The sequence below is a fragment of the Thunnus albacares genome, chromosome 14, assembly GCF_914725855.1.
Source record: "Thunnus albacares chromosome 14, fThuAlb1.1, whole genome shotgun sequence".
In the NCBI taxonomy this organism is placed as follows: Eukaryota; Metazoa; Chordata; class Actinopteri; order Scombriformes; family Scombridae; genus Thunnus; species Thunnus albacares.
In genome coordinates this window covers 12966184-12985204 of record NC_058119.1, presented here as the reverse complement: position 1 = coordinate 12985204, position 19021 = coordinate 12966184, and the positions used below count along the sequence as shown (strand labels likewise).

At 38.5% G+C, this 19021-nt stretch overlaps 1 protein-coding gene across 3 annotated transcripts in view; it reads right to left on the bottom strand.

Annotated features, from left to right (window-relative positions):
* The window catches only part of khdrbs2 (KH domain containing, RNA binding, signal transduction associated 2), a 75864-nt gene that overhangs the window by 46231 nt on the left and 10612 nt on the right, over positions 1 to 19021 (bottom strand). For all 3 annotated transcript variants that reach the window (XR_006407000.1, XR_006407001.1, XM_044371964.1), the window contains exon 2: positions 9226 to 9353. Coding sequence is in view for 1 of the 3 variants with exons in the window: in XM_044371964.1 (XP_044227899.1) it covers positions 9226 to 9353 (128 nt within the window). In the remaining 2 variants the exon portion in view is untranslated. The remainder of the gene's footprint in view (positions 1 to 9225; positions 9354 to 19021) is intronic.

Sequence of the window (19021 nt, the reverse complement as noted above, 5' to 3'; positions counted from 1 at the left end):
TTTTTTTTTTTTTTTTACAATGAATCTCTTTTCAGTTTTTTTAAAAAACAAATGGAGAATCTGAGCCTTATAATTCCTGCTCAAAATGAAATAAAAGTGAAGTAAAAGTCAACACCAATGGAGGCTGGTCCATAGAGGCAGAGGAGGTTGATCCTCTATTTTTTGAGAGGCAAAAGGGAGATCAAAATATAAAAGAATATTTGGTTGAAATAAACCATCACAAATCTCAGTATTATTTATAAAGTATTTTTCTCTCTTCTTTGGAAAAAATCCATTACTGAAATTCTGTTTAAAATGCTTCAACAGCGACACCTGCAGGGCAGGAAGGGCAGTGTGTGAAGTGGTGGTGGGGGTGGGGTGGGGGTGGGGTGGAGGACAGGTGCCTGCTGTCCTCCGCAGGGCGGGATCTCTTACATTGGACTTAATGTATTTCTTTTTTTTTCATGCTAATCTGTGATTGGCCATGACACGTAAAATGACGCTCCAAGGAGGCTGTCCTCCCTTACCAATCAACAACCAGTGCAAGAGGTCTGGCTGCTTGCCTCTGACAGTTTCTTTAGTTCAATTTTAAGCTGAGCCGTATATTGAGTAATAAGCTTAAAGTAACTAGAATAACAAGTGTTAACTAGTGGTGTAACAGATTGTAGTTGATCCGTGATCCGTACGGATCTCCCCCCACGGTTCGGCAGGCATATGAACTGCGGATTAATTGCAAAATTTAATGTCTCATTTAAGACAAAGTAAACAAACTGCTGTAAGTACAAGTCATGGGCAGACAGCATGTCGCTAACATTAACAGGGATTTTGAAGAGCAACGATCAAACCAGCATCTAACGGTTCTGAAGTGACATTTGAGTTATGTTTACCTGCTGTTTAATGTGCTGCAGCTGAGCAACTTATTAGCATCTAGCTGCTAACTGACGTTAGTGGTGAATGTTTGTTATCAAGTTTTGATGATGTGGACAGAGGCTGTTTCACTCACTGTTTAAAAGAGGAAGATATCATGCCTCATATTGCAATAACTGAGCATTGAATATTTTATATATTTTATTTTATTTAAATTTTGGATCTTAAATGTTGTTTTGATTTAAGACCATGGGTAAAAGTTCCTTGCTGTAAGTGTGTTACAGAATAAATGGAAAAAACAAAGTTTTATTTGTCTCCCTCTTTTTTTCGCTGATCCTAATAATGATCTGATCCGTGACTCAAATCTGTGATACGATCTGAACTGTGAGTTTTGTGTTCATGTTAACACCCCTAGTATTAACATGTCAGCTTTGTAGACTATATTTTGTATGTCGTGCACATAGATAAGAGTGTGTAAGTCAAGTATTTGATACATGCATTAATACTTTCTGATGTGAACCTATACTTTTAGATCTGTGAGTATTTTTAGTGTTCAATCTTTCTAGTATTCAGCACTGATCTGAACCTGTATCACATTATTAGCTTTGTGCTACTTTATATATTACTGTATACTAAGGAAATATAAAGGAAACACGTGTAAATCATGTGATATGTTGTCTGTTTTTGATGAGAACATAAATTTGTTTTCACAATAAAACAATACTATTAATTTGAATTTCACTTTGTTGGTAAAATGACACATTTGAATCACTCCATGGCTAAAATGAGCACTTCTTTGTTTAGAGACAATATTTACATGCTAAATGTCTTTAAAGAAGCAGCCTTTTCACCACTCAAGCAAATTGTTTTATTGGCATATAAAATTGCCCCCCACCCCTCCAATTTCATCAGGTGGGACAGTGATATAGTTTGATGTGGTTTGTTGTAAGATTCCATGTTGGTTTTCCTCCTGTCCTCCCCAATTTTTTGAGTCACCAGCTGCCACTGGTTAACATTATTAGTGTCCTAATTTCACACTTCATGCTAATGCTTCACATTTTTGTAGCACACTGTTGTGGCAGTTTGTAAACAGTACAAGAAATTAATGCACTTTATAGTTTTGCTCTAAAAATACATAAGTTAGCATGTACAGATATATGTCAATCTTACTGTGAATGAAAAAAGCCACTTCTTCAAATTTGGAAAATTAACTGGGCTTTTTTTTTTGGCCACTTGGGGGCAGCAGAACAAGCTGTGAACACAACAGTGCCACATTATTATCTTATAAAATTGATATAGCAAACATATTAGTGAACAATTTCCTATTTACCAGTGGCGTGGTGTGATTTTTCCACTAGGTGGGGCTATAGCCCTAGATAGCTCTGTGTATTTTGGCTGTGAACATGTGCCATACAATGTAGCATGGAGCCAGCTGCTGGTGGCTAGCGGCTAGGCTAGCGGTTTCGAAAAGTTTAAAAAAGTATCTTTTGGTGGCCACTTAGCAACTGCTTTCAATTTACAATTATCACCACAGTACCACAACGATCCGTGTATGTTTTTCCTGCCTTTAGGGGGTAAATGTTATCTAATCAGGAAGCAGCAATTGGGCGTAAAAATTTTCACCCCACATCCAGTTATTTTCGGCATGTGGTGTCAACTAATCAGGGGCCACCATGACGCGCCGAACATATTACAAACCTACCGCCGTCAAGTGGGGAAAAGTACGCCCTTCAGCTCACAGACAAAGATTGTGGGCAGTGTTTTTTCATTAGTCTTCACCGTTTCTGTAATTATGTATGATTTATGTGAGAGTAACAACTGAAATGCACCCTTAATGGACCACATACTCCTGCTATATTTACACATCCTGCAGATACAAAGCAACATTAGCATTCATTTTGAATTATGTTTGTGTCCACTGGATGAATGTAAATCTAGTATTCACTCTTCTTCTAGCTCTTTTTTTGGTCACTACCAACTCCTGGCTCCAAGCTATCTTTGTTTGTTGTTTGCTGCGCATGTACTGTACAGTGGATTTATCAGGACCTTTCAGCTGAAAACAGCTGCCTGTTGCTGCTGGATATGAGGTTGATGAGAGTGGTTAGAGAGAAACAAAACAGTTAAGTTGCTGTAAAAAACAAATGCATTTGTCTCTATGAGTGACACCTCTCATATAACTCGTAGTCGTTTGATATTTGAATATAAAAATAATGATCAGAGCAATTTTAAACCTGCATTGAATAGTTTGGTTTGGGGCAGCGGAAACAGACTGTGAACACAATATTGTCATATCATCACCTTTTAAGGTAATATGTTGAACTTGTTAGCAAACAATTGCTTATTTAAACATCCAGCAGTTACAGGCTACATTAGCATTTATTTGGAGTTGTGTTTCTGTCCACCTATGTGTAGTCCAATATTCATTCTCTTTTAGCTCTGTCTGTGGCCTCTATCAATTCCTGAGAGAAATATCTTTACACTTTAGCAGCTTGATAATTCTCTGTAGGTTCATCACTATGAGAGATGGCTCTGACATTGCTATTTTACACATTGTTATTAAAAGATATTGACTGTAGCTGCTTTAAAGAGAAACCAAAATTCGTGTCTAAGTATTTATATTTTATTTTTATTTTCCCAGGTCTTCTTGGAGCTGTCTCACCATTAGTTGCAATTTGCTTGAATTTTTTTTCCAGCTGTGAGCAGCCACACAATTTTTGTGAAGTGCTGCATTGTGGGACAATAGTGTCAATCAGCAACATACTCAAAAAAATCAAGTGAATGTAGTCCGCATACTGACATATTACTTGATTCCTGAGTGACTGCACTACATACTGAAAATTTGTTTTCAGTATAGAGTTGGATCATTGTATATGTGGGAAGGTTTTTAACATTTGGAGGCAATTTATCTTTATTATATCTCATGAGCAGCATTGTGGCAGACAAAGTCATACAAACACTAACTCAGTGGGATCTCAAAGTGGGACTGTGATGCTATCGTACAAGTGCTTAATTTTAATTCACACTCTGTACGCCTCTACTATATTCAGCACTTATCTAAGCAAAACACCTTTCCACATGATAGGCCTTTCTTTGGGACACTGACATCTCTGGGTGGACAAAAAATTGAATTTCTCTATGGGCAGAGCACAGCTGCAGCACTATTTAAAGGTCACAATAACCTAAGACTGATAAGCTCAAAATTGTGGTGCCCACAAGGACAAAATACAATTGAATGTGTTGTGGGTTGTGTATGTACCTGCAGAATAGTTAAAACAATCACTCTGCCGAGGTAAAACTAGCTAGTCAATGTTTGACAAGACCAGAAACGTGTCCATGTTGTTTTTAAATAAATCAAATTTATTCAGTAAGAGGCCACCAATCATTTTGGTAACATTCTCACATGCAGACATGCAGAATAGTCCCAGCACTATACTAACAGACAGCATCCACCATTGAAAATCCATTTCATGCCCCAAGGTTATGAGATGCTAATCAAGCTGTCTCATTAAACAGTAGAATATAAATTCTAGTTAAGCGATAATTAAAATGACTTTGCTGATTATCTTAATCATATTTTTTGCTGAGTAAATAGTGATTTCTGCATACAATTTCAAAACTTCCGTTAGAGCCCTGTTGTTTGCATGTCAAAACAGGACAGGTACAGATGTACCTCCTCTTCTCCCATTAACCAAGGTCAACCCTGTTTTCAAGGTTTCATCACTTTTTCAGAGATCAAAGATAAAAAGTGATGGTAAGGTTATTGGAGGAAGGCCTCAAGGGCAAATTCCTTTATCTTGTCAGGCTGTAAAATGACAGCAAACTAATGTAGATTTTACAGTGGTGCACAAAACACACAAGTCCTCGCATATGAATGATATATACAGCCAGGGCCAGTCTGTAACAAGATGCATTATCCCTCCAGGTTTTATCCAAATAGAACAGCAGTGTAGCAGCTGCAGCTTTCCCAAGTTTGAAATTTAAACCAATTACAGAACCCTGTAAGCCAAACTCAAACAGCGTGCACACCGCCAAAGCATATCTTTGATTACAGTTTCATGAAATTTAACTCAAAAGTTTCTTTACTTACATATGTACTGATATATAGAAGTTGGGGTAAAATAATCCTACGGTTTTACTGACAGCAGCAAGGTTGCAAATGCATGAATCCTATTTTTTGAGCAAATATGTTTCTTTGTCAGCTCTCCAGCATTTCAGATGCTGACATTAAAATGTATAGCCCAATCTATGAGTTTGGTTTACAGATTGGTTTGGGGTGGTCGATATAACAATATATACTGTGATATAATTTATCTAGTAAGAGATTTTGCCATACCTATATCTATCTCTTTAACAGAGGTATTAAGGTAGGGCTGTAGGTAAAATGTTTTATTATTATGCCAATTATATTTTCAATTAATTGGTTAATTGTTAAGTCTATAAGATGTCAGAAAATAGTTAAATAATGGTCACCATAATTTTCCAGAGCTCAAATGGTCGGTTTGTCCAACCAATAGTCCAAAACCAAAAGATAATCAAACTTTACTATATCATGATATATATCAATATCATGACATACATGTATATATACTGTGATAAAGGACATATTTCATATATCATATTTCTAATTAAACATAGAAAAAGACAAAACAGCCTTATTCACAGTAGATATTTAGACTTGTCATAGCAGGAGAAGCACAGGTGGAACAAATAACATTAATGATGGCTGTTTTCTCTTTTCATTAAGGCAGTGGCTCTCAAAGTGGGGTCCAGCGACCTACAGGGGTCCTTGATGTGAAAAAGTTTGAGAACCACTGTATTAAGGAGTGTCAGTGAGCCAGCATGCACAATAGGCCTTTTTCACAACAGACATTTTGATTTGTCATAGCAGGAGAAGCACAGCTGGAACTGATAACATTAACGATGGCTCAGTTCCATTCCAACACGTCCTCATAATTAAACGACCACATAGGTCGATTGTACCTGCACCCCAGAACAACCCATAGGAGCATTTTCAGAACAACCCATAGGAGCGTAATATGCTGCTTTCCAAAACCGTTACAAGTCACTGTTAAAAAATAATTATATAAATAATTATTTAATGTGTGAAAATGCTATGGTTAAGGTCTGGTTAGGTTTAGACACAAAAACCACTTGGTTAGGGTTGGGAAAAGATCATAGTTTGGGTTAAAATGATCACTTGAAACGTTGTTTCTGGAATTCAGTCATAATTAATTATTATTATTCATTAATTGCATCTGTGCCTTTCCTGCTTTAACATGTCAAAATGTCTGCAGTGAAAACAGCTTACAATGTGTGCCTGTCAGTACACTATATAGAATGATTTCATCAGCACTGGTTGTTTCACTGTTAGATGACATTAATCTTCCAAGCGTCACTTCGTCAAATCTGAAACCGTCCAGAAGAATTCTCCCAAGTAATAATTTAATTACTTTGCATTTAATCACTTTCCAGCATGATGGCAGCTGTAAGCACGAATGAGCACTGTTAGCCTGCTGAAATGTGAAAGAGCAGATTAATAATGTTTCATACTTTATTCTGCCACCAGTGATGGAAAAAAAGACATTATTGAATACTAGACATGAGAAAACAGCTGTGACAAAAAATGAGGTTCCAGTGTGAAACAAAATAAAACCAGTTAGTTTGAGTCTCTTGGTAGGACCACATGTCATCGGAATAAAAAGTCAAATATATTGATCAGTGAAAAGTGGCAGGAATTAATGCCTGTGGAGCCACAGTGTACATAACATTTTTCATAGCAGTAAAGCCAATATTGATTTGTTGTATTTGATTGTTTATCTCTGATGAAGCCCTAAACAAGTGTATTTCTTTGTACAAAAGCTTAAAGAAGGAAAACTGAAATAACAATTAATGTGTTCTCTAATTTCTCGTGCAACTGTTCCCGTCTGAAAACTTTTAGTTGTATGTTGTGTGAATCATCTTTAATTTCATCTTTATCAAGTCTGCATTATGTTTTGTTTTTCCTCATCCTTCACTGGGCATGCTCTTGATCAAAGAGTTGCTTCATGTGGCTAATTATCATTAACTGAAAGTGCAGTGTTACCAAGATGTTTAAGATAGTGACACTGCAGTCCTGTGGGGTGCTGACTGTGCAATTAGGTCACAAAGGCTGTTGTTGGACAACCGCTCTGTCCCTCTGGACTGCACTGCTTCGCTTACTTTGCAGGGCTGGCACTATTATGTTCATTATCCAGAACCAGGTTCCTGAGGCTCTGTATTGTACCTGTGATTTTATTTGTTTATGATCATAATGTGGTTTCACACTATATTTTATATCTCATTTATCTACCTCAGTAGATAATACTGATACTGTTCTCAGTACTGGCCCTTTCTTTATCTTTATTATTCACATTACAAACCGTATCTTTGCTGCAAATTCAATGTTCAGTACTTTTTAATAAGAAATTCTACAACAAACGGACAGAAAAAATGCAATTTAATGAGGAAAGAAGAGAAAGATGTCCCTGAGTCATTGTAGGTTTTCTGTTCTCTGGCTCAATTGGTATTTTTTATAGATTTGAAATCAATTTAATAGAGTGAGGAGTTCCTGAACACAGCTGAATTACTTTCTCAACACTGATCCCGAGAAGGAAACAGCAAATTGATTTCTATGGAGTGTCCTGAGGGGCTCACTGGACTAAAGTACATTGCCTGGGCTCCTGAGGTGAAGTTAAATGTTCCTCTATACCTCCTGACATCCTCTGTTCTCTAGTCCTTCTCTAATAACACAGACAATAAAGTAAACTAAATGTGGAGCTGCTTTGAGATCATGAAACAGGATGTTGGGATAGAACTTGACCTGAGAGTATGCAGGACAAAGACTGAAAAATGGACACTGACAGTGTTTTGTTGGGGATCAATCATTAACCCGCTTTACTTTGAACACTCACACCAGCAGTGACAACAAGAGACAAAGTGACAAAGTGACCAGAAGTGATTCATTATAAATGAGCGCTTGAGGGAGTGTCAGAAAGTGAAGAGACTGTGTGGAGCAATGGTTGAACATATATGTTTGAGCTCTTTGGAGAGGGGACCACTGATGATGGAATTAATGTTGCAAAGTGACAGTGAAGTACACACATATTTGATAGTGTTGGTTTAAAGAAGAAAGGAGCCTGCAGGCTTTATGTGATGGGAGGCTTTGGCTTTGTCACTCCAAAAGCTATGATCAGATTTTGTGGAAGGAAGTTGAGTTTGCACCACTCAAAACAAGGTGCACCAGCCAGATTCGTGAGATCACAACATCACGCTTGAATCCATCACATTTTTGTGTGATCTCACGATCTTGCAAATCCAGCTGCCTCGCAAGGTAAGACGGTGATAGACGGTGATAGACAGATGGTTCATCCAATTACCTGCCAAGTATATTTTGAAAGTACCTGCCCTTTTCCAAACAGTTTCCAAGGACAACTTCTCAGATGGTTCCGTGTAACAAACCATCTGGCGCGTCAGGTTATAGTGAAATGTTTAACCCAGGGAATGGCATTTTTGTTTTATGGAATCTTAATATTTAGCTCTTACTGTATATCATCATGGGTGTTATGAATGATGGCATTTGTTATCAAAATGGAAGTTGTATTGTTAAAAGAAAAAAAATGATAAAGACAGTAAAGCACAGGGGGAAAAAATACTTACAAAAATGTTACCTACTCACTAAATGCATGTACCAGTGATCTGATACTTGAATTGATCTGTGTTTGTTTACAGATAGTATATAAAATGTATATATACTGTACTTGAAGAGCAGAACAAATAATCAATATAGTATTGAAATATACTCTTCTGCACTCTATACTGCTATATTGACACCACTATTGTTAGCTGCCTGTTGCATGAATGTGTTGATGTCAGTGGAGCAGTTTTCCTTGATTACAGTGGCAGTAAAGCCTTCAGGTTCACCACGAGCAGCTGTGTGTTGCCGCCTCATTAGGCTACATTTCAAACTCTGTCAGTACTGACATTGCATAACTCAGAATAGTGAGTACTGTGTCATACAATGATTTATGGTCATTGTTCTTTACTGTACCCTTGAGTGCTTTAATGCACTAAAAACTTTGTTTTTTGATGACTACATCAAAATAAACAGACACTGCCCAATGACTTTCTATTAGCCTGCTTGAGCTCAGTGGGATTGTTAGTGCCAGAAGTATATGTGCAAAGGGTGAAGCAGGTGAAGCAAGCCCAGACTAGGAAGCCCCATTCACCGCCTGACAGCTAAAATTAATGAAACAATGTCTCTCAGTGTCCATTGTCCATTCTCATGTCTCAACAATGTCCATTTTTCAGGAAATAATACCCAAAAGAGGTGCAGTGTGATTGGTTAGGGCTGCTGCGTCTTACCTTTGGATACTGTTGGACTGGAATGAGAACTCTTTCAGAGAGCTTGATATTTTTATTGCTGATGATATCTAGGTATTTCTTCACGTCACCATCTTTTCTCGATTCATCGCCCTCATACTTTTCAATTTCTGCAGCAAAACAAAATAAAAAAAGATAAAACAGATCATTAGTTAATTATGTAACTTTGTAAAAAGAGCATCAGTCAACATTTTCTAGTCTGATTTGCAGCCAACTGCAGCATGACAACCAAATAGTCTGAGGCTGGGGACACATTATGAGAAACTTAACTATGCATTGCATCACACAATGAATATTCTGCTGATTAATTTGTGTCTCAGCTGTAAATATGCTCAAATTGCAAACTTGATGATATGAGATTATCCCACTGACTCCTGATACGTCCTTACATCAGGCCCTGTAATCTCATGATCCAATAATTCCAATCAAAATAACAACAGAGGCAAACAGTCACACTCAGCTCTCTGAGCCTCACTTCACTGCAAACAGAGCTCTCATGGGCTGTTAGCAGTCTCTGATCCCTGCACAGCACAGGATTTACGCTGATGTCGGATTAAACATACAGTATAAAACGCCTGATGTTATCGGGGAAGAGTCATTTGGGGTGGTTAAGATTAGATCTGTGAACTCTCACATTAAGATCATATTTGCAGATGACTGGTTCCAATTAAACCGCAGTATGTCTTTTTACAATTTGCAGGATGGGCAAATCTTGTGCAAATTGGCCCAATAGTCCTCTCATGTGTCCCCAGCCTTATTGAAATAAGATGAGAGATGAGAGGTGGATATTAACTGTCTAGTTCAGCGTACTGTATCAGCAGGACAAGAGCAACACAGTCCCAGAACACCCTGAACAGTGATATTTCATGAATGGTGCATTTTATAGCACTTGAGCAAGAACACACAATACATTTAAGGGTCGAGAGACGAAGCTATGTGTTGTTCACCTCAGACGGGTGTTGCTAATTAATACTCAGTGGATTTACAGTTATCGGCCTTGTAACACACTTGCTGGGCAATAAAATTCAAACCTGAACAAGACTGAGAATAAGTCACTGACCACTCCTTAGTCCCTATATTGAAACTCAAGAGTTCATTTAGACTGGAGCACTTCACCCTTTTTTGAGCTGTCAACAGTGTAGTGGACAAAGCTGTGAGGTTAAAACCAGCTCTGGCCAGTTGGACATTTCATTATAGAGCAGAGGGCCAGACAAAGAAATTACTTAAAGGATATGGCTGGTGATTTTTTTTTGCAGTAGACTACCGATGTTGTCCAAAAACTATTAAAAACACGTCATTCAGCCAAACTATTGCACTGGTTGACATGTTCTTTGACCATGAAGATTATGGGTCTCATTAGTTTATTTAGAAATGGCTCTAAAGACCAATAATAGTGATCACAGTTTCAGTCTCAAAGTAGTTCCTTGTAAGGCAGAGTGTGCATGAGCGCGTTCCACTTACAGAGCTTCGCTAGCTTGTTATATAGCATATCACAACCTCTTGACTTTGGATTACATTGTACATCATAAAGAACTTTAGAATAAAGTCAAGAGGTTGTGATATGTAGCACAACAAGCTAGCAAAGCTCTGTAAATGGAACCACGTTCCCGTGCATGCGCAGTGGCGTCTGTCTTACATGGAACAGCTCTTAGAGACTTAAAACATGATCACTGTTTCTAAACAAAGTACTGTGACCGTAATCTTTGGGGCCAAGGAATATGTTACCCAGTGCAACAATGTGGCACATTGTGTTTTTAATAGTTTTTGGACACAGAGGAATAAGATATATCAGGCTTTGGATACACAAAGAACACTTGCAAGTTCATTGTTGGTTTGGCTCTGTATATGAGATTTGTTGACAATAAGAAAAATATAGAAAGTTTTAAGTACCAAGAAAGATTTTATTTTGCCCTCCCTGTGCAGCATTTCTCTCTTCTTGCCAGTTTTGACAAAGGAAGGAAGTGGACTAATGACTGAAAGCTCTAAAGAATGAATGCACCTCAAAATCCATGTTAAAAGTATCTGAATTTGACCATTTAACAGTTTCTGTGAGGAAATTGTATTGCCATGATGGAATAATGTTCTGGTTTATTTTCCCAGTTAAGAGTCCTTCTGAGACTGTTCCTCAGCATGATCTTCTGGACATCCATAACTCCAGCTTAATGATCCCTTTGTTCCAAGCTGTTCCAGCATTCACTCATTACAATTTTTAATGGCCAGTGGTTTTAGTTTTACACAGAAAATGTGAGAATGTCATTTGTTCGATATTGCTGTTGTCTGTTAAATCACACAAGTTACTCCAAAAGCCTGAAATGCACTGATTTCTACCAGCCTGACACAATCTCTCTGATTGTGCCTGATAGTCCGAGAAAGATCATTTAAATTGGGACACGCTTTCCCTGCTTTTTTTCGCAGTTTGTCTCAGATGACTCACATTAAAGCTACAAAGTTGTCTCAAAATTAGAGGTCGTCTAAATGAAAGAGTGCAAATGAATGTTTCAAAATGTCACTGAGGTTATTAAGCAAACTGTATGTGAGATTGTATGTCAGCGCCAGATGGAAGAATCAATCAGATCAAATCAGACACCATATTATACATATCGTTTAGACTCATGTCAAAAACATTCACAAGTGTATTTTTCCCAGTCAAGTTGTAATAGAAAGGATTGTATCATTTAAACCCAGTGAAATCTGTGAACAGGTAAAGCTTACTCACAACAACATCGCCTACCACTGTGTACAGGCTGTGCCTGAAAACCTCTTGCTGAAACCACAAGTAAACAGATTGAACCCCTTTAACCTCTTATTCCAGTCAACACGGCTGAGTCATGCCTCCTTATGTGACACTTTACACAAGAGGGGTCCCAGGATAGCAGGAGCTTACAAAATATGCCTGTTAAAAATAGCATTTATGTGGCTTGCCTGAGGTGATTAATCAAACACAACCTGTCTTGTGCAAACACATGCATATTTTGAACTAGCTGTGCTTTACAGTATGTACAGTAGACAGGGTACAGTACAATGACAATGACAATATGAAATATAAAGTATACATATGGAGGAGAATATCCTGTGAAATATGTTTACACTGAAATGATGGATTGGCACAAAATTTTTTACAGACATTCTTGATTCCCAGATGATTAATTCTACTGACTTTGGTGATCCCCTTCACTTTTCCGCTAGCACCAACATAAGGTTGAAATTTTTGGTCCAGAGTCAATATTTCTACAATTATTGGATGGATTGCCATGACATTTGGTACAGACATTAAAGTCCAACTGAAATCACATTCAATCACCCCTCTTTGCAGTCAAAAATAACGTCAACATGTTTTTTAAATGTATTGTTAATAGTTTTGTATTAATAGCCTGGCAGCCTAACAGTATTACTCCAAACTGAATGGAGACAGAGTAAACAAACAGCTGTAAATACAAGTCATGGGCAGACAGTGTGTTGCTAACAGGGATTTTGAAGTGCAATGACCAAACCAGTATCTAACGGGACCGAAGTGACATTTTCAGGTATGTTAACATGCTGTTTACTGTGATGCAGCTGAGCAGCTAATTAGCTGCCTAGTCTGCTAACTGACATTAGTACTGCACTTTTCCCCAGTGAATATTTGTTTGGTGGCTTGTTCAACAAGCTGAGGTGCAGAACAAGGTGTGTGTTCATGTTTGTAAGTTAGATAAGGACACTTTAGCAGGAAAGCTAATGTGGGTTGTTGTTCAGAGTCTGTGGCTCTTGTGTTGTGTAGCAGGAAGCTATCAGGCTCAGTGTGACCGTCTGCCTATTATCAAACGCCATGTTATCGCTTTATTCAAGACTTGATTTGTTGTATCAAAAAAAAAAAGGACTCCAGCTGTGCATGTGGATGGCGGAACAGTATTTCATCAAAATAATGTAAAACTATGGGGTACAATCATTAAATCAAATCATTTAAAATATACATTTCTCTCTTTTGGTTTCTGATTTTTTTCTCAAAGGAGAACACAGGACATGTGATTTACAGAGCAGATATGTGTGCTGTAGTAGACATAAAGAGTCGTTTAATGAAAAGTTTAATTTCAGTTTGACTTAAATGCTACCCTCAGGGTGAATTGTAACTTTGGTGATCCCCTTGACTGTTCATCTAGTGCCACCATCAGGTCAGAATGTCGGTTTCTCCAATACTTTATGACCAAATGCAAACCAATGACATTCCCATCAGCTTCATCTCTATTTTGTGTTTAGTGCTAATTAGCAAATGTTCACATGATAACAAGCTAAATTAAGATATTGAACATGGTAAACATTATAACTGTTAAACATCAGCATGTTACCATGCATACCATTGTGAGCATGTTGCTATGCTGATGTATAAAAGTACATTTTCATGTGTATTTGGTAAAGTCATACCACATCAAATAAAGCTCATCTGGATTTAAATGTGCTTTTCATGCTTGTAGTAGATTCTCAGTCCCAGCTAGCTTTCATCAAGGATTTGTTTCTTGATATCTTCACAGATTAGTTCTGGTCTTTTGCATGTGGAAGAGAATTTGTTTTGGGTTATGTTTTCATTGTGTTTCACTTTCCAACGGGCATAGTGTTCATTTCATTTGTATAAAGTAATGATGTTTTTATGTACCATGAGGATGATTATCCTCTGGAACAGTGTATAATGGGAAACACCTTTATTCTGGTCCGCAGCCTGCCAGTGAACTCAGAAGAAGATTGTGTTTGTGTGACAGAGAGAGAAGGAGGGAGGGAAAGGGAGAGGAAAAGGAGCTTACAATGTATGAATGCTGAGAAACGTTCACACTAGCATCATCTTTGTCAGATATGTGGTAGGGAGTGACAGGAGCCTAAAGATCAGAGACGCAAGAATGTGCTTTGAAGGTCACTGCTTTCAGTCCTCACACAGGATGAAAAAAATCTCACTGGGCGAAGTGAATGAGTAAAACACACTCAGCGACTATTCTGGTGCTCTTGATCCCCTCTGTTGCTCTGCCCAAACTGCTTCGGCGGAGCTGCTCAGAAGCCAAGGATGAAAAAAGAAAACTGTGGTTTAGCTGGGCAGCTACCAGATAAATGTGTGCAACTGTTCAAGTCAGAGGACAAGGTTTTTGCTGAAAAAGAGAAAAAGTGCTCAGTCAGCCTACCATAGCTTAAGGTTAAATACATCTGCTTTGGGTCTGTATGCAGCAACACAGAGCATTAACACAAACTGAGGAACAGTTTGAAGTTCATTTATCCTGGATACCATTAAAAATTCAATAAGTTTACTATTTTAAATTGTGACAAAACTGTATTCATAATTAAATAAACACTGGCTTCTATTAGAAAATATTAGAAATTCCGACATCAGATTTTTTAGCATTACAACTAACTGAGATGTTTGGAAAATAAGACTCTCTTCTTCGAGCATCTCCTGTGTACATTCAGGTACTGAAGAAAAAATGTATTTTTCCAGCAATCCAAAAATTATTAGAAACTCTGCCATAGTTATCTGAAAAGAAAATATCAAAAGCGTAATCCGACATTGTTTGAGCCACTGTCATTAAAAAGTAGCATGTATGCAATTCAATAGCATGTTGTTTCATATAAAACTCTTAAACGGGAGCTGCCTCTATTTGTTGAGATAATATGTTTACTATTCGGCTGTTTCCTTTGAACTGTTTATCCTCACATCATTGCTTTATTGGATTTCAGTTGTTGTTTGCTATTAAAGTCTGCACTACTAAAGCATGCAGTCTGTTCTGCTTCTTAATAAGAGTGGTTTGTAAAATGTGTGTGCTTTCAAGACATCTCATTTTCTCCATACAGTACTAAAATGCTGAGGTTATTATTTTTTTCCTAGTCAACAGAGAAACATCAATCAAAAGAAAACTTCACATTGAAATACAGCAACACATTTTATCATCATGAACCCAATCAAAAAATTAATTTCCTTACCCAACATGCTGTAGGTTTCATTAATCTCCTGTCCAGCTCCACAGACATTTGATTTGATAAAAACAGAGCACATCATAACACCAGACAGAGCTGGATGTCCTAGAATCTGACATGTGCTTTGTGTCGACAAATAATGCACACAGTAAGCATCCCTCCCTTTTAACTCTGCTCAGTTTTTGTTTTGCAAAGCTGGCTGACAGACCAGAAATCTTGAATAACCTGCAAAACCAGCAAACGAACATTACAGAATAACTGCAGATACCAAATTACTGGATTAAAATAACTTCAAACTTCTGCTAGTTTAAGATGCAGGTAGGAGCTGACATACAAATAAAAAAGGTCTACATTAAACAAAAATGACACAGCAGAAACCATTTCATATTAATATTAGTGATGCAACGATTGCAATTTTCTTGGCTGATTCTGATTTCCAATTTTTTAAAAGTTTGACCTACCAATTCCGATTCTGATTTTCTTTCTTTATAAGAATTAAATATGAGGGTTTTTTTATTTTTGGACTTTTATTTTTGCCACTGTGTGCGTGACATGAACCATAGTGCAGAAAATTTGACAATATATATAATATTTGGCAATATATGACACAGATCTGCCAGTCACAGATGTCCGATTAGCTGAAAACTGTCCGTTTTAGATCAGTGGATGATCAATCAGTGCATCTCTAATTAATATAGCTAATATCTTATGCCAAATTAGAAGGGCCTATTACCAAAGAACTAACAAAAACAAACAAACAAACAAAACTTTTAATTCTTTATCAATTAACAAGCCCGAGTCCTTGTCTCCAACTTCCAGGTCCGTATGCAGTCGATACTTGAGTCCAAGTCCGAGTCCCAGTCATCATTGCTCAAGTCCGAGTTGAGTCACAAGTCCTGAAAATCAGGACTTGAGTCAGACTCGAGTCCGAGTCCTGGACTCAAGCACTACAACACTGCGTTATGCATTGCTGCCAGGTCTCTCCCTGTTCTGTCATATAGAGCCTTCTCTCTTTGCTTTTGTGTCTCCATTACCCTGCAAACCTCCTTGTTCGTCTTGTGTATCCTTGGCAAAAGATGTCTCTCCCAACATATGTATGAATTAGGGCTGTAGTCAACCAAAGAAAATCTTGGTCGACTAAAATCGTACATAATCTTCAACTAATCGATAAGTCGTTCCCACTCACTATGCAAACATACTACGCAATGCCGTATTACTTAACAGAGTTACGCTACCAATACTTTTCCAGGCAACGACACAGAGGTTGACTCACATACCGAACAAGGCTGCACAGAGGCTCCCGAACACTAATGATTTCCAAATGAATGGATATTTGGCGTTAATTCTGGCATTAAAAAATATTTTTTTGGCCTGACGGGGGTTCTCAATGTTATACTTGTGAGAGAAACACTGATTCAGCAAACGTTCAGTGCGTTCAGTAAACGTTTGGTAAACGTTGAGTACAGTTTGACCCAGCAGTCTCCATTAGTTTGGGCGAGTTCAAAGTTATGAAAACAACAGGGATGACAACGCTGCAGGACATAATGGATTAATCCTAGAAAGCTATTGATGTAGCACTTTCTCATTATGAAAGTAACACAGAGATTATTCGACCAATGAGAATTTAGTCGGACGAGAGCATATCGACCAACTAATCAACTAGTCGACCAGGAGACTACAACCCTAGTATGAATGACTTCAAATATCTGCCCATTACCATCTGAGCAGGTGATCCACAGTCTCCTATGGGTGAGTTACGATACTCTAGAAATCCCACATATGGGTCTGAGCCATCCATCCGTCCATCAAAGTCTGTTCTGTTCAGTATTCTTTTGACTGTTTGCATACTCTTCTCTACAAGTCCATTTGAATGAGCATGTCTCGGGGACACAGTTGTATGCTTAAAGTTCCATTCTTGGCTGCATTTCTTGTACTCTTGTGAGTATTGGGGTCCATTGTCTGATTTGATCTCATCTGGGATTCCATGTCTGGCCAATATAGACTTTGTGAATCGAATCACAGTGGCTGCCTTTGTGTCTGGTAGCTGTGCCATCTCCCAGTATTGAGAGTAGTAATCTGTCGCAATCAGAAAATCATGTCCGGGCCATAAGAACAAGTCTGTCCCCAGAATCTGTCACGGTCTTTGCAGTGTTTCATGTGGAATGAGTGTGTCTTTCTGCTGTGTGTTTCTGTGAAGAAATAGGAGCTCCCTAGCCCAGAGTTTTCATTTTTCAATGCCAAAATGACCAGCGTGAATTGCCTTCAGCACGTCTCTCCTTAGTGTTTGTGGTACTGTTATCTCAACACTTTTCATCATGATCCCTCCCCTTTCACACAACTCTTCTCTATAGTTTCAGTACTCCCTGATTTGTGCTGGAGCATCCTTTCTCTCCCCAGGCCAGCCCTGTTTTAGCATTGTTCTCAGTGCTGATAGCATGGTGTCCCTCTGTGTTACTTTGTATATTGTCTCCATTTTGTTTTCACTCACCGGTAGTTGACTCATGTTGTGGTGTACTTGAGCTTCCTCCTCCAGTTTGTCACCAGGGTCTGAGTCATCATCTGTGACTAAGGTGCGCCCTGGAAAGTGTGTCGGCCATGTACATTTCTTTTTCTGGCTTGTGTATGACATTTAGCTGGTAGGGTTGTAGTTTCAGAAGGATTCTCTGTATCCTTGGTGAGGCACTTCCAGTTGGTTTCTTGAATATGGACACTAGTGGCTTGTGATCTGTTTTAACCTCTGTTATTTTGACATATATGAACTGGTGGCATCCAAACACAATAGCAAGCGTTTCCTCAATTTGAACATAGTTGACTTGCGCCTTGGTCAATGCTTTTGAAGCATATGTGACTGCTGTGCCATTCTGCATTAGCAAATCACCTAGCCTTGATGCGTCGACCAATAGTTTCACTGGCTGCCTGACATCATAGTTTCTGATTGATGTTTGTCCCCTATTCACAAGAGTCTCTTTGATGTTGTTCATTGCTTCTTCATGCCTTTCGTTCCAGTGTCATGCCGCCTCTTTCCGCAGCAGTTCTCTCAGTGGTTCAGTAAGTGTTGAGAGGTGTGGTATGAATTTTGTTATGGTATGTTACCATACCCAGAAACCTCTCTAGTGCAGGTCTGTCTTCTGGTGTCTCCATCTTCGTGGCAGCCTGTACTTAACTGGGGTCAGGTTTGATTCTGTCTTGGCTTAGAATGTGATCCAGGTATTTCATTTCCTGGATGCCTATCTGGCTCTTCTCCCTGTTGAACCTCGGGTTTTTTTTTTTTTTTTTTCTGGCTCTCTCCAGCACTTAGTCTTAGTCTTAGTCTCCTGTCATATTTATCTTTGTCCTGTGCACTGTTTATTCCAAATGGTAAACGCAAGTTTCTCTATCTTCCAAATGGCGTGATGAGGGTGGTTAGATATGACGAGCCCTCTGTGAGTGGTATTTGCCAGTATCCACAACTGTCTCCATATGGCAGTACTTTGCTCTTTTGGGTCCACACAGGTTTGTAGGCTGCCATTGGGTTTTTCCACCATTATCATGGAATTCATCCACTCTGTTGGTTTGTCTACTTTTGCAATGACTTCCATCTTTGTGGGTGACACAGATATCTTCCTTGGGGAATATATGACAGGGGTAGCATCTGGTTTGATTTCTATGTGGTATGGTTCTTTCAGGCATCCTGGGCCATTGAATACATCCTGATACTCCACCAGAATGGCATGGCTGCTGTCTGTCATCCCCACACTCCTTATCAGTTTCACTAGATTCAGTTTTACACAGTCCTTAAGGCCCAGTATATGCTCTGTGACTGGTAGGTTCACATTTGAGAATTCACACATGCATTTGCCTGCTACGGGTA